A 13,041-nucleotide genomic window follows, 5' to 3' on the forward strand; every position below is an offset into this window, starting at 1 on the left:
CCATTCAGTGACAGAACAATTCAAAGAGTTTGACTAAGAACTGAGAATGAGTGAGGAGACTTCCTTTAAACAGTGTAAGAACAGAGTATACAGACTGTAAAACGTGTCTTGTTTTTACACTTTTGAAGTTGAAGTCCAGATTCTAAGTCCCTCCTAAATACAAATTTGTCATCCTCTTCCTCCCAGAACTTCCTCCTTTATCTACCCATAGGTAGAAAGTATGATACCCCTTACATCGAAAATAATAGCACTGTTTTTTGTATCAACTCTTTATATGTTTCTGCATTGGCAATAATAGGCCATCCATACGTACGTCCAACAGATACATTCTTGTGAAGGTGATATCTCAAGAACTCCTCAAGGGAATTTTTTCAAATTCAGTAACAACATTCACTTGGACTGAAGGATTCATTTATTAGATTTTGGTGGTCATAGGTCAAAGGCCAAGGTCACTGGGACCTTTTATCTGTCTCCTTGTGAACACGATATGTCAAGAACACCTTGAGATAATTTCTTCAATTTGACACAAATCTTGACTTGGACTCAACAATGAGCTGATTGGAATTTGTTGTTGAAAGGTCAGTCACACTGACCTTGCATCTGTCTCATTTTTCGGCTATAGCTGAAGATGGCCTTGAGGGAGTCTCTCAAATTCGGCTCTAATGTCCAGTTGGAAGATTGATCTGATTAGAATCTGGTGGGCGAAGGTCAAAGGTCAAGGTCATGGTGATCTAAACAACATGTTTTTGGCCATAACTCAAGAATTCATTGGCTGAAATTTCATACAAATGTCTAATTGGTTATAATGATGAAGTGATGACATTTTATAGTTAAGAGGTCTAAGGTCAACAGTGACATAATTCTGATTGTATAGATAGAAGATGTGCGTGAAGCATCCATGTTTTCACAGACATGGATTTAAACCCAACTTAACTGGTGTGTGGAAGCATACAAGGGCTTGGCAGTAATTCTAGTTTGTTCTGTTTTTATATCCAGTCAACGACACAGAGGAGGTGGGGCCCCTGCAGACTGTAGACATCAGCAACCCCGACACCACCAAGTGGATCCTGCGCGACTTGGAGCCTCTGAGCAAGTACAAGTTCTACCTGCGCTCCTGCACCACAGTTGGCTGCGGGCCCATTGTCAGCGAGGAGTGCACCACCACGCTAGAAACAAGTGAGTGATGGAGGCTCCATGATGCATTTGACTAGGTGGTGAATGTGTGTGGATAAGCTCGTGGGTGAGAGTGCCGCTTCCTCGGGTAGACTCTAGGAACACAGATGATCTTTGAGGTGCAGAATCGGCAGAGAAGCGAAGTGAAGTGAACTAGGTTATGAAGAAATTTCAACATTTCAGAGCAGCACTGAACTAGCGTCATAAGATATATGCTTAAGCAGCCATGCTTTTCATATCTCCATGTAAGTCATTTTTGTGGATAAACAATTTCATATGGGTGTAGTGGAGGTTTTCATTTGTCACTGTCATGAGAGAGCAAGTGCTTATTGATTGGACGGAGAGTGCGAGCTATGAAACAATCAGCTAAGAAAGAAAATTGCTTTGAGCAGGAGGGAAACTGAAGGTTCTCATATTGAATTGCGTAATCATGAAAGAGTTGCTGGGTAAGTAATCATAATGAGACGGCTTGTAGCATGTAATCTTTTCTTTTCAATTACGCATCATTTGTTGAAGACTGCACGCCATACCAGTCAAGCTCGTGTGAGATTGCGGTGACGGTACGGGCGACTGAACGGGAAATGAAACAGGAAACTGTGTTTGGATTCACCTGAGTGTCAGTGAAATGGACTGCAGCAACAGATAAATAATTGGGTGGTGCTTTTAATACAAATGCAATCCCAGAGAAATTTACTGTGCCATTCAAGTTGTGTTATGCCACAACAAAATGGCTGAACTTAATGTTGCGACACACTGCAGGTGTTGAATATGCGAGCGATTACTTTGTGTTTACTGGGAGAATCCTTACAATCACAGAAAGAAACTTAATTGGCTCTTAGGGGTTGTTTATTTGCATGCTGAAAAGCTGAAATGATTACAGGGAGAAGGACTTATTTTTTATGTATTGAATTTAGTGGAGCTGCTACGTGTGTGTGTGTGTGTATGTGTGTGTGTGAAGGTCTCTTAAGATTGGAGCATGAAAGTTATTTGTGGCTGCACTATCGCTGTGTGTTTATATGTCAGTGTGGTTTCTGTTAATTGTCCTCTGCCTGCTTCCTCTAAAGCCACTAAAACGTGCTCCGCTTCGAGCATTACCTGTGATTAGTGTGTATTGTTCATGTCGGCAAATGTGTAAATGTCTGCTTTGCATTGTTTGTCCCTTCTGTCTTTTTTCTTTCTTTCTTTTCTTTTTTTCCCCGCAGCTTCCACTTTGGCTTCCACTGTTGGCCTCAGTATGTAGATTTGTGTTTATGTAGAAACTGTGGCATGTCATACCTACACATACAAACTAAAACTGTGATAAAACACTACTGTTACATCAAGGCCCAATTCCATTTTCTGTACCCTGACTGCTCAATTCTGAGTGCCCCTTCAGACAGAGTAACAAAGGGTTGTGGTTGGAATGTTCCCCTAATAAATGGGACAACCTTCAACACCCTAATACTTCATCAGTAATCAGCAATGGCATTTCAGTAAACTCAGCATCAGAATTGGAAAAGGATTTCTTGCCAAGAAGATTTTGCTTTTGTTTTGGGACAGTTGTAATACAGTAAACACAATCATAGAGAAAGTAAAATGGTGTTATTGAGCTAGTTACTGGTACAGTGAGTACTGTAGCTTTTAGAATTAATGAGACAAGCTATTGAACTGATGTTGACATACAAGTGCTTATTGTTTTTATTATTATTATTATTATTATTAATATTATTATTATTATTATTATTATTATTATTATTATTATTATTATTGTGTTATTATTATTATTATTATTATTGTTGTTGTTGTTATTGTTGTTATTATTATTGTTATTATGATTATAAATAAGGCAAAGTCCTGCAACACTCAAGAACTTAAATACAGAATTGAAAATATTTCAATAAAAATAAGGTAGAGATACATTAAAGCCTCTGGAAACATGGCTTGAAATAGAAAGAATGCACATATAATATCAAAGTTGAGTGTCTCATTAAGTATCTACAAAAAACTGAGTGAAAATAAATGCTGCCAACTCTTAGAAAACCTAGTTCAAAAGGATAATAGCATTTCTCAAGACTATGTAGGCATGGCAGATCACATTTTGATTGACGATGAAAATAATTAGTGTCAGCCCTACTGTCATGCACAAATCATCAATAACAATGTGATAACATTTACTCACTAGTCGTTTAGCTACATCAGCGTACTACTAACAAGAAAAGGCCCATAATACATTGAAATGACATTAAACTAAGACAATATAATGGTTTCCATACATTTTAAATCTTTGTAAAGGAAGAAAATACATTTCGGGGTTTCTTTCTAATACTTGTGAAGCCATTTTGCCGATGATTTCTCCTAACACTTTGAAATCTGCTCCTGTAAAACCTTCTTTGGAAAGCCCCGACACTTTGCCTTACCTTTCTTTCCCAACAAGACTCAGGACACTAGACACACAAACCAGAGGGCTGCGTGATCGGGGGAAGAGGTGTATAGGGTTTGGGCACAATACTTCATTTAAGAGTTATAAATTTCTAAACTTGCTATGTGTGGGCATGACATGTTTTACAGTGGTGATTATTATTTTAGTTAGCAGGTGCATGCTGTAGATTTAGAAATTAGGACAGGTGCTACAGGCCTGAATAAATCATCAGGTGTGCATCCTCGAACAGGTCAACACATTTGATATTTTCCTGCACAGAATTAAAGAGCTGCAAACAGCAGGCCGCTCTGCAGATAATTGCCCTTGTGTGCTGTTTGCCCTTGCCATCAGCAGAGAGCACTCTGATGCCTCCTTTCATTAGAAAATTGTCAAACTTCTTCTCAGATAAAGTTTGTGGCTTCCTCTCTAATAGCAATGGTAATGAGTAACCTAATTATAAATTCATATTAATCTTGGCTCATTAGCGACTGTAAACGAATATTGACTTTTATCCTAGCAACAGCAGACTCAGTGCAACACGTCTAACTCAAGCTGAGGAGATAAATGATGCTTTAAGAGCCCAAGCCAGGAAGAACATCAGACATCCGTTCTTTTTTCCTTGTAATGATGTTCAAAGTGAAAATTAATTTACTTGTTAAAGGCGAGATTTGTGTTTAAACAAGTGCAAAATGTTTGTTTTATTGTTTGTTTATTTTTTAGATATTTAACAGTAGACACAACTAGTTTCTAATTTTAGAGTTTAGCTGAAACAAGCATGTGTGCTAACAGTAGAACGTAGCGCCCCCGAGCTCTATCCCATGTGATAATCACAAGGTCTGTCTTTCTTTTCAGGCAAGTCAGCTTCCCCCTCACCTCCAAGCACTCCAAAGTCCCCAGTGACCAAACCCACTCGTTCCACCATAGGTAGAGCTGCAGCACATTCTGACACAACCAGCATCAATCCACGGAGACAAGCAAACACAGTGAAATACATGTGGGAAGAAAATAGGAAACCAGAAACATGTTTATGATTTATCAGAACATTTTGCAGTTGCTAGATGATGTAATGACCCTGGTACCTATTTGGTTGGCCCTAAAGTAAATTGATAACACATAAGCAAATATACAAAATAGCACTTTATTATGTTGGCTAATTAGCTGTCTCATATAATTTCTAATCAGTCACATGGAACTCCAGTGATATGTGATCCCATCAGCTCCTGCAATTTAGTCTTTTTATGCATTCTGCTTCACTGTTGGCTGCTGTTTTATAAGTGCATGTTTTTGGGTAGTTCATGGTTTCTGGTTGTTGAATAATTTCATTGTCAACACACCCAGACACCTACAAGACCATAGTATGGATGCTCTTTCTGAACATGGCAGCAGTGTGATGCATCTGCACTGTACAGTTAAAAGTTATGGCAGTTATCCAGAGCAGGAACAGGACAGCACCTCACTTTGCCACCGACACTCCAGTCCTTTTTCACTGAAAGCACGTTTTCTCTTGCCAGAATCCTCTGCTCCATCGAATAGGCAAATAGAACTCGTCATCTGGTCTAATGACGCTGTCCAAGATTTAGTAAAGTTTCAATGAATCAAATTTGAATATAAACATTTTTAAATTCAAAGTTTTGTTTTCAACGGGATATATTAGAAACCAATTTGGCACAGAGTGGAGTCTGACTGATATGAAAAGTTTATTTTTAATAAAACGTAATGCAGAAAAAGATGCTTAGAGTAATTTAGAATGATAAAATTCCGAATGAACTTTACTTTTTCAGGGCACTGATGTCATTTTTGATAATTCAGTGTATTGTTAAACTTTAAAATATCCCGCCTTCATCACATATCTTTGTCACAAGTATTTGATAACCATGTCTGAGGGATAAATGCATTGCATAATTGCACACATATACAGTATCGACCGACATATCAGCATCAGATTCTTTTTTACTCCCTGATACACAAATTTTGCAGAGCTGACAGAGAGGCGTCACAATTCTTTTCCAACAGTCGGTTTCACCCGGTGGAAACCAGGATTGAAATGTAAAGCTCCATTTTGTTGTTTGTTATAAGACAAGTGCTCAGTGATGGATATATCTGGTTTTAATTTCTCTGCTGTACCACAGGGAAATCTAAGATACCAGATCTATATCCCAGCCCGACAGTGAAGCTGTGGAGTCACTCAAAGGGGACAAATATGTCTAATTGTCAGTGATTGATTTGTTGGGCCTCGGCTCCCCCTGCACACGTCAGTGTATTGACCCAACACTCACCTGACATTTCCATGTAATCTTCAACTGGGTAAACAGCAACACCGCTCAGGGACAAGAACTTGTCTGGGGCAACATCTGAGCGGAGAGAAAATAGTGAGGCTGAACATCCTCCCGTGCCGTGCCGGGGAGGTGTGAGCTCATACTGGGCGGGTGATATTTACAGGACACTGAGATAAGTGGATAAGTGGAAGCTGTTGAAGGCTCCTGCATCAGAATATTTTTCTGGCCTCTCTTTATGAAAAAAAGCCTCCTGACTTTGAAGGGGCGTCTTTCAGGGCAGCGGCTCCCTGCTGGGTGAGCAGCTGCTTTCTGCAGCATTTAATAGCAAGCTGAGGAGCGCAGTGACAAAACACGGCAGACGGCCTTGGGATACTTTTAGCATATGCGGGCCTATGTCAGTCGAAGTCATCGCCCACTTCCAATGATTGGAATTACCATAGTTGCCGACTAATCCATCAGCATTAGACAGAGAGTGTCATTTGCGATGGTTAGTATGGGCAGCGCAGACGCAGGTGTCCTTGTGTGCCGAATTATCACCTGAGCAAATAATGCACCTGAGCTGGAGACACAGCAGAAGATTTGCATGTTTGCCGTGGGGAAATGAAGTGGATTGGGCTTTGTTGACTGGCTTAGACAGCTGCTGTCAAAGCATTCTTTCCCCATACTAATGATGCACATCATTCACCACATTATTAGACTGTTTGTCTTCCCAGTTGGGTATCAAAAGGCTACATAACATGATATATCTGAGGCAGATAAAGCTTTCTACAGATGGAATTCGCTCTCATTTTCAAAGCGAATAACATAAAATATGATCATTAAAGTCCACTAATTATTGGACTCCTCAAAGACAGTATAACCAGGGCTGTAGTTACTCCTGAGGACACTGAGCTCATGTCCTCAGTGTTGCTTCAGGGAATTAATTTACACATCCTTGGCTTCATAGTCTGATGCAGATTATTTTCATTTACTGAACATTTGAACTGAAACTCTTACCAGAATCAGAATCAGAGTCCGGTTTTATTGCCAGATACATTTACATTTACAAGGAATTTGACTTGGTGTACTGGTACAAAACAATTAACATCAAGGAAGAATAAAAATAGTACATTTAAATAGTATAAGACATAAGATAAAAAAAAAATATATCGAAGCAATTTAAAAATATAAAATGAAAAAAGAATTTAAAGAACACAAAATGTATGTATCGTACAGTTGTGCAGAATTTATAGTTGCAATGCAAATCAGTTATGGGCAAATTATTTGATTAATCAATCAATAGAGACAACTTTGATCATATTTTCATTGTTTAGTAATCGTTTAGTAATTAGACATTTATTTTGCAAAAATGTCACATCTCTAGTTTCAGCTTCTTAAATGTGAAGACATTTTGCTATAATAGTTTTTACTGAATAAAAACAGCAGATAAAGTATATTTGGGTTTAGGCTGAGTTGTACAAAATGAGGCATTTGTAAGCATGACCTCAGGCCTGGGAACGTTCAGAAGACCAAATTATTAATTGAAAAAAATAATCACCAGCTGAATTAGTAATGAAAACCAGAGTAATTTAGATCATCACGTAGGGAAATAAATATTACAGGAAATTTTAATGAACAGAAATTTAGTGACTAAGAAAAAAAGAAAAGAAAACAGTGTTTTCTTTTTTTAGGTGTGATTAAACCTCAGTATTGTATTTCTAAACCTGACTAAGGCCCTGAGAATAAACACTTTCTGAAATAGTGTTGACCAGGGTGACATGGTAAAACATCTTTCTGTGATTCGATAATAATAACATGAAATTACAACGATGCAGAACACACCCTAACATAGTTTGGTAGCAAATCTCCCTTAGAGGCACAGTTCACCCCAAACTCAAAAATACAGATTTTTCTTTTGCCTTTTGTGCTATTTTTTAATCCAGATAGTTTTGGTGTGAGTCACAGAGTGTTGGAGGTATTGGTCATAGAGACGTCTGTCTTTTCTCCAGTATAATGGAACTAGATGGCACTTGGCTGCTCCAAAAATATATATATTTGAAAAATACAACAGCAATGTCTCTTTCCGAAATCATGAGCCAGTTAATGAAGATAATCCACAGACTTTGTCGTGAGCAGTTTCATGGAGGAACTAGTGATGAACATGTACACCATTATCTGTATCTGTTCACCCATTCCAAGTACTGATACAGATACAGATGATTTATATGATTTTTTAAACCAGAAATGGATGGGGAATAACTGGAAGTTATTATTTTAAGCCTAAAATTGAAATGGGTTGATCAGAAGTTCCTATATTTATTTATTTGTTTTAGTTGAACGGGCTCTGTTGGACATTCAGTGTGATAGTTGCATGTCTACTTTTGATTTTTAGGGTGAACTGTCCTTTTAACTTCCCTGTAGATCTTCATTTATGTACGTTTCCATCTCCTTATTCACCCAGCGTCCCCTTCTGTCAGACATAATTGATACCTCCTTTCAGTAGTGTTAGAAAACAGAAGAGTAGGCTCGCCTCCCTCATAGAAGGTGAAGAGCATCCTTCATCTCATAATGACGACACTCCTAACCTCTCCACGACGGCTTTGATCCACTCTCCTTTACTAACCTTTTCTGTGCCATTTCTCTCCTTTCTCATCTCGTCTCACTTCAGTCCCTGCCATCTTGAATGTTAGCTCAGCTGTTAGCGACAGCTTTGCAAACATCAGCTGGATGTCTGGAGGAGAGCACGCTGAGTTTTATATCGCACACATGAACAACCGTAAGCTCGCGTTACACCTTCTCTCTGTTAGTTTATGGATGGTGTTAGACTGAATCTTAGTAAAACATCTGACGACTCTAGATGTGTTGTGTGTTTCCATTCGTATCTTCACTAGATTCAGTAGTGGTGTGTTGTCATGAGTACTAATCCGTCCTGATCATCCACCCTGTGCGCAGGTGAGGGTCTCTGGAAGATATCAGAGGCCTTGAACACCTCTCAGACTTTCCACATCATTGACGGGCTCGACCCTGGGACTGAGTACACTGTGCGCCTTATTCCAAACGCCTGGCTCGATAATTTTAGTATATTTGAAGATGTTGTCACGACCCAGTTTTCAGGTGAGGAGGGGAAACCAAATAAAAAAGAAAAGAAAGAAAAAGCAAGCAAAACTTAACTGACCTCTCATCAAGCAGAGCGCGAGCCGCATCCGGCGCGTCCTTGAGCGGTGACTCAAGCCGCGGCGTGTGGTCCTTAGCCATGTCACTGGAATTTAATTTGGCCGTGCCAACTCGCTGAGAGGAATTACATTTGTACAGCGTTCCTCACTTGATTAATTAGACAAGCAGGATTAGCTGTTTAATATTAATATTGGAGCGTTTCCACCTTCAGCCCTTTGCATCAGATAGGCTTTGGTCGATGTAAACATTCAATCAAGTGTCCTGATGAAAAGGCCAAGGCATGTCAAAGTCACCGGCTATTGTTCTCCTCAGGTCTGGCCAGCGTCCACGGAGGAATATCCACCCAGGGCTGGTTTATCGGCCTGATGTGTGCCATCGCTCTCCTCACGCTCATGGTGTTGATCGCCTGCTTTGTCAACAGAAACAAAGGAGGGAAGTACTCCGGTAGGTGCTCGCACACATCACCTTGCTTGAATAGTAATTGCTGCTCGGAGCATCATTATGTTTCCATTCAGCTGTTTGTAGCCATGAAAGAAATTATCAATCACACCAGAAGCCATTATAGGAATATGTAAGCTGATATGTTTTTTTTTCTCCCAGCCACTGATGCAAATGTATATATAAAAACAGGGGCTGTGTATTGATAAGACAACGAGCATTTCCACCGCAGCATTTGGCACTATTTTGGACACACAGCCTTTTTTCCAGAGACAATCTAAACAAAGTGCAGCCCACAGCGAGACAAAATGCAAATGCTGCACACGGGGCGGCTGAGCAGGGAATGATGACATAAGCTGCGTGGTATCTCAATGTTATTCCTGCTATTGAGGGGCACGGGAGTCTTTATCGGCTTTATTATTCACAGCTAATGGCCATCAGGTTGTCGTCTGGGCTGCCATCGCTTTACTCGTCAGCAGAAAAAAGAGCGAGACGCAGCTCCGTCCTTTGTTTTCTCATTAAGTTCTCATTATCACCCGCAGCTCTGGCAACCTTTTCTTTCATTTGCCAGAGCTGTGTCTGTTTTTTTTTTCTCTTATGTTCCATATAGAACTATACTTTTTAACCCTTTGAAACCTGAGCAAATTGGCTTTCTTTCAAAAATATGGAAAGATGGAAATTCGGAGTTGCATGAAAGTCACCTGAAATTTAACACAAATAAAATAAAAGAAAAAATGTTAAATACCACCACTACTACTACTACTACTTCTACTACTACTACTACTACTACTACTACTACTACTACTACTACTAATAATAATAATAATAATGATAATAATAATAATGGTAAAAAGCATAAGCACAATAATCACAAAAACACAAGAATCATAAAAAAATGTATAGCTAAAATAGTTGTTGTTAATAATAATAATAATAAAATAATAATAATAATAATAATAATAATAATAATAATAATAACAATAATAATAATAATAATAATAATAATAATAATAGTAATAATAATAATAATAATAATAATAATAAAATAATGTGTTGTGTTTGTTGATGTGTTATGTATGTATGCACTTTTTTTACAAAATAACTTTTTAATATTTATTGTTATTTTATTTTATAAATACTGTTTTTGATTTTGTTTTTATTTACTGTGAATTATTTTTCCCTTCTTACAATTAGTCATTTGTTGTTGTTTTTTTTATGTTATTATTGTGTTCTGGGTCCATGACAAGTTCATAGGTCTTGCCCCTGTGCAGGTGTGCTTATTGTAGTGCCACCCCTGTATAAGTAACCTTAAAACCCCTTAAGTTAGGGCATAGCTTTGTTTTCTATGTTTGTTAAAATCAGAATAAAAAATTGATTTAAAAAAAAGTTGATAATAATTATTAAAGAAAATATTACAAATATAGTTTTCTGGATAGTTTTCCCTATTTTTTTCTGTTATCTATTATTATCTATTATTTCTCACTCTCTCTTTTTGTCTCTCTCTCTCTGTCTCTCTCTTTAAAAGTCATTTTCAGGTCATTTTCTTTCCCTATTTTTCATCTCTTACTAAGTTGCTTATTGCCTTTTTAGTCATGTTTTCGAAAAAAATCAAACCATTTTGCTCAGGTTTCAAAGATTTAAATGCATGAGAAAAGCATCTGAACACAGCACAAGAAAACTGCAGGCTTCAAAGGGTTAATGTGTTTATAAAAACAAAAGTCAAATAACATATATTTGTCCAAGAAAAAGCTTGATATTTCGTAAATCCAACATGAGATTAATATTTACAGAAATTAGATAAAAATGTAGTTCTTGAAATCCTGCAATCTTTGCGAGTCTTGCACTGATCTTTCATTAAGTGAATAAGTGCCGGGAATCAGGGAATGAGACGAGCCTGTTCAAACAGTCAGGGGACACAGTGATCGTCAGCCGTCTCTTGAGGAAATCACCGCTATCTTCTTTTCATTTTGTGAGCAGTGAAAGAAAAAGAAGACCTCCACCCAGACGTGGAGTCCCAGGGCATGAATGACGACACATTTTGTGAATACAGGTAAGCGTAACCCCCTCAGAGCACTATTTCACCACCTCACTGCAATACACGTGCAACAGCGTCTCAAATTCTCCTCTGCTGTCCTCTTCTCTTTCTGCATTCCTCAACTTGCTGAAAAAAGACATCCCAGCATGCACCAGGTTAACGCCGAGCCTTCCTCTGTTTGAGGCATTTGAAGGCCAGAGTAACTGGAAAGTATGTGATAAACAGCGGTAGCATCCCCAAGCTGTTTACGCAACAGTGTTGTCCGTGTGATCCCTTTATAGGACATTGTGATCTTAGATGCTGTATTTGTGTTGTTTGTTTGTGATAGACGTTGTATCATAAAGGGGGCCGCAGCGCCGCTTAGATGTTGCCATTTTCTGTCCGGAAGGAGCTAAATGCGGCGCTGACCGGCACTCAGCGGGGGGCTAAAACCAATCAGTGTAATTGAAAGCAGCTCATCTCCAGGGCAGTAATATCTGGGCACGTTTCATTAATCCTGCAGCGGTCCAATTCATAACAAGTCTACCGCAGTGCGAGTCCCAGTGTAATTCTCCAATCAGAGAGATCTGCACAGCACAACTGCTGATGTTGCTCAGTGTGACGGGGTTCATACTCTGTCATGTTGACTCCAGGAGCTGCTCGCACCGGCTGCACATAAATCTAACGCTGCATTCAGACTGCAGGCTAAAGGGGCCCAAATCTGATCTCTGATCTTTTTTGCTCATACGTGACTCACATGGAATCTGATATTTACAAGTATGATTTAATCCACTTTCATATGTGGTCCTAATTCAGAGATCTGTGAGATTATTTGCAATGCGATCTCAGTCATATATAGGCCTGGTTATCGTTTAAAAAATGACACTACCATCTCTGTTAAAATTATATAAATCCTAATAGACAGAGTTCCAACACATTTTCATGGACGACATTTCAAAACTTTTTAAATCTATAGTAAAAACCAATTCTTGCTCCACTTGACCTGTGTTTTTCGAACAGATCATATTAAAAAAAAAATGAAAAAACGCATGCGATTATAAACAAAATGTCACACGTTGATGCATATTAGAACTAACTAAAATATTTGTCATAATATTGAAACAGATTATTGGAATAATTTCATTGCATAGAACAAAATGTCATGACTTTTCCAAAACTTTCAATGATTTTTACTAATTTCATGACTTTTACAAGCCTGGAAAGTGTCGTGAAATTCAATGACTTAACCAGGTTTTCTGTGACCATAGGAACCGTGAATAGAGTACTTCATTTGATACCTTTTTTTTTTTTTAAAAAAACTTTATTAAACACCCATCATAGGAATGAAAGTATTCAGCTGCATAAAACGACACCAGATGCCACGGGCGTGTAGTATGGCCATTCTTTCAAATGTTTTTGTGGCAACTCGGAGCGAACTGCAATCTTCTTCCAATACACTGTGCTCAACTTCACCACACCACAGACTGGATGGGTTTCAGCTATCAACATGTTGCAGAAGAACATGCCCTGGCCTGAAGATAAGCAAGAAATAATTTTTCAAAAGGTTTTAAGAGTATTACCTGAAAATA

The 13,041-nt window shown here is 38.4% G+C and overlaps 1 protein-coding gene across 4 annotated transcripts in view; it reads left to right on the forward strand.

Moving 5' to 3' along the window:
* chl1b (cell adhesion molecule L1-like b) overlaps positions 1-13,041 on the forward strand; it is a 90,287-nt gene that overhangs the window by 73,942 nt on the left and 3,304 nt on the right. For all 4 annotated transcript variants that reach the window (XM_042499211.1, XM_042499228.1, XM_042499220.1 and 1 more), the window contains 3 exons: positions 997-1,176; positions 9,313-9,444; positions 11,416-11,488. In XM_042499211.1, coding sequence (XP_042355145.1) covers positions 997-1,176; positions 9,313-9,444; positions 11,416-11,488 — 385 coding nt within the window. The remainder of the gene's footprint in view (positions 1-996; positions 1,177-9,312; positions 9,445-11,415; positions 11,489-13,041) is intronic.

This window comes from Plectropomus leopardus, chromosome 2, assembly GCF_008729295.1.
Source record: "Plectropomus leopardus isolate mb chromosome 2, YSFRI_Pleo_2.0, whole genome shotgun sequence".
Lineage (NCBI taxonomy): Eukaryota > Metazoa > Chordata > Actinopteri > Perciformes > Serranidae > Plectropomus > Plectropomus leopardus.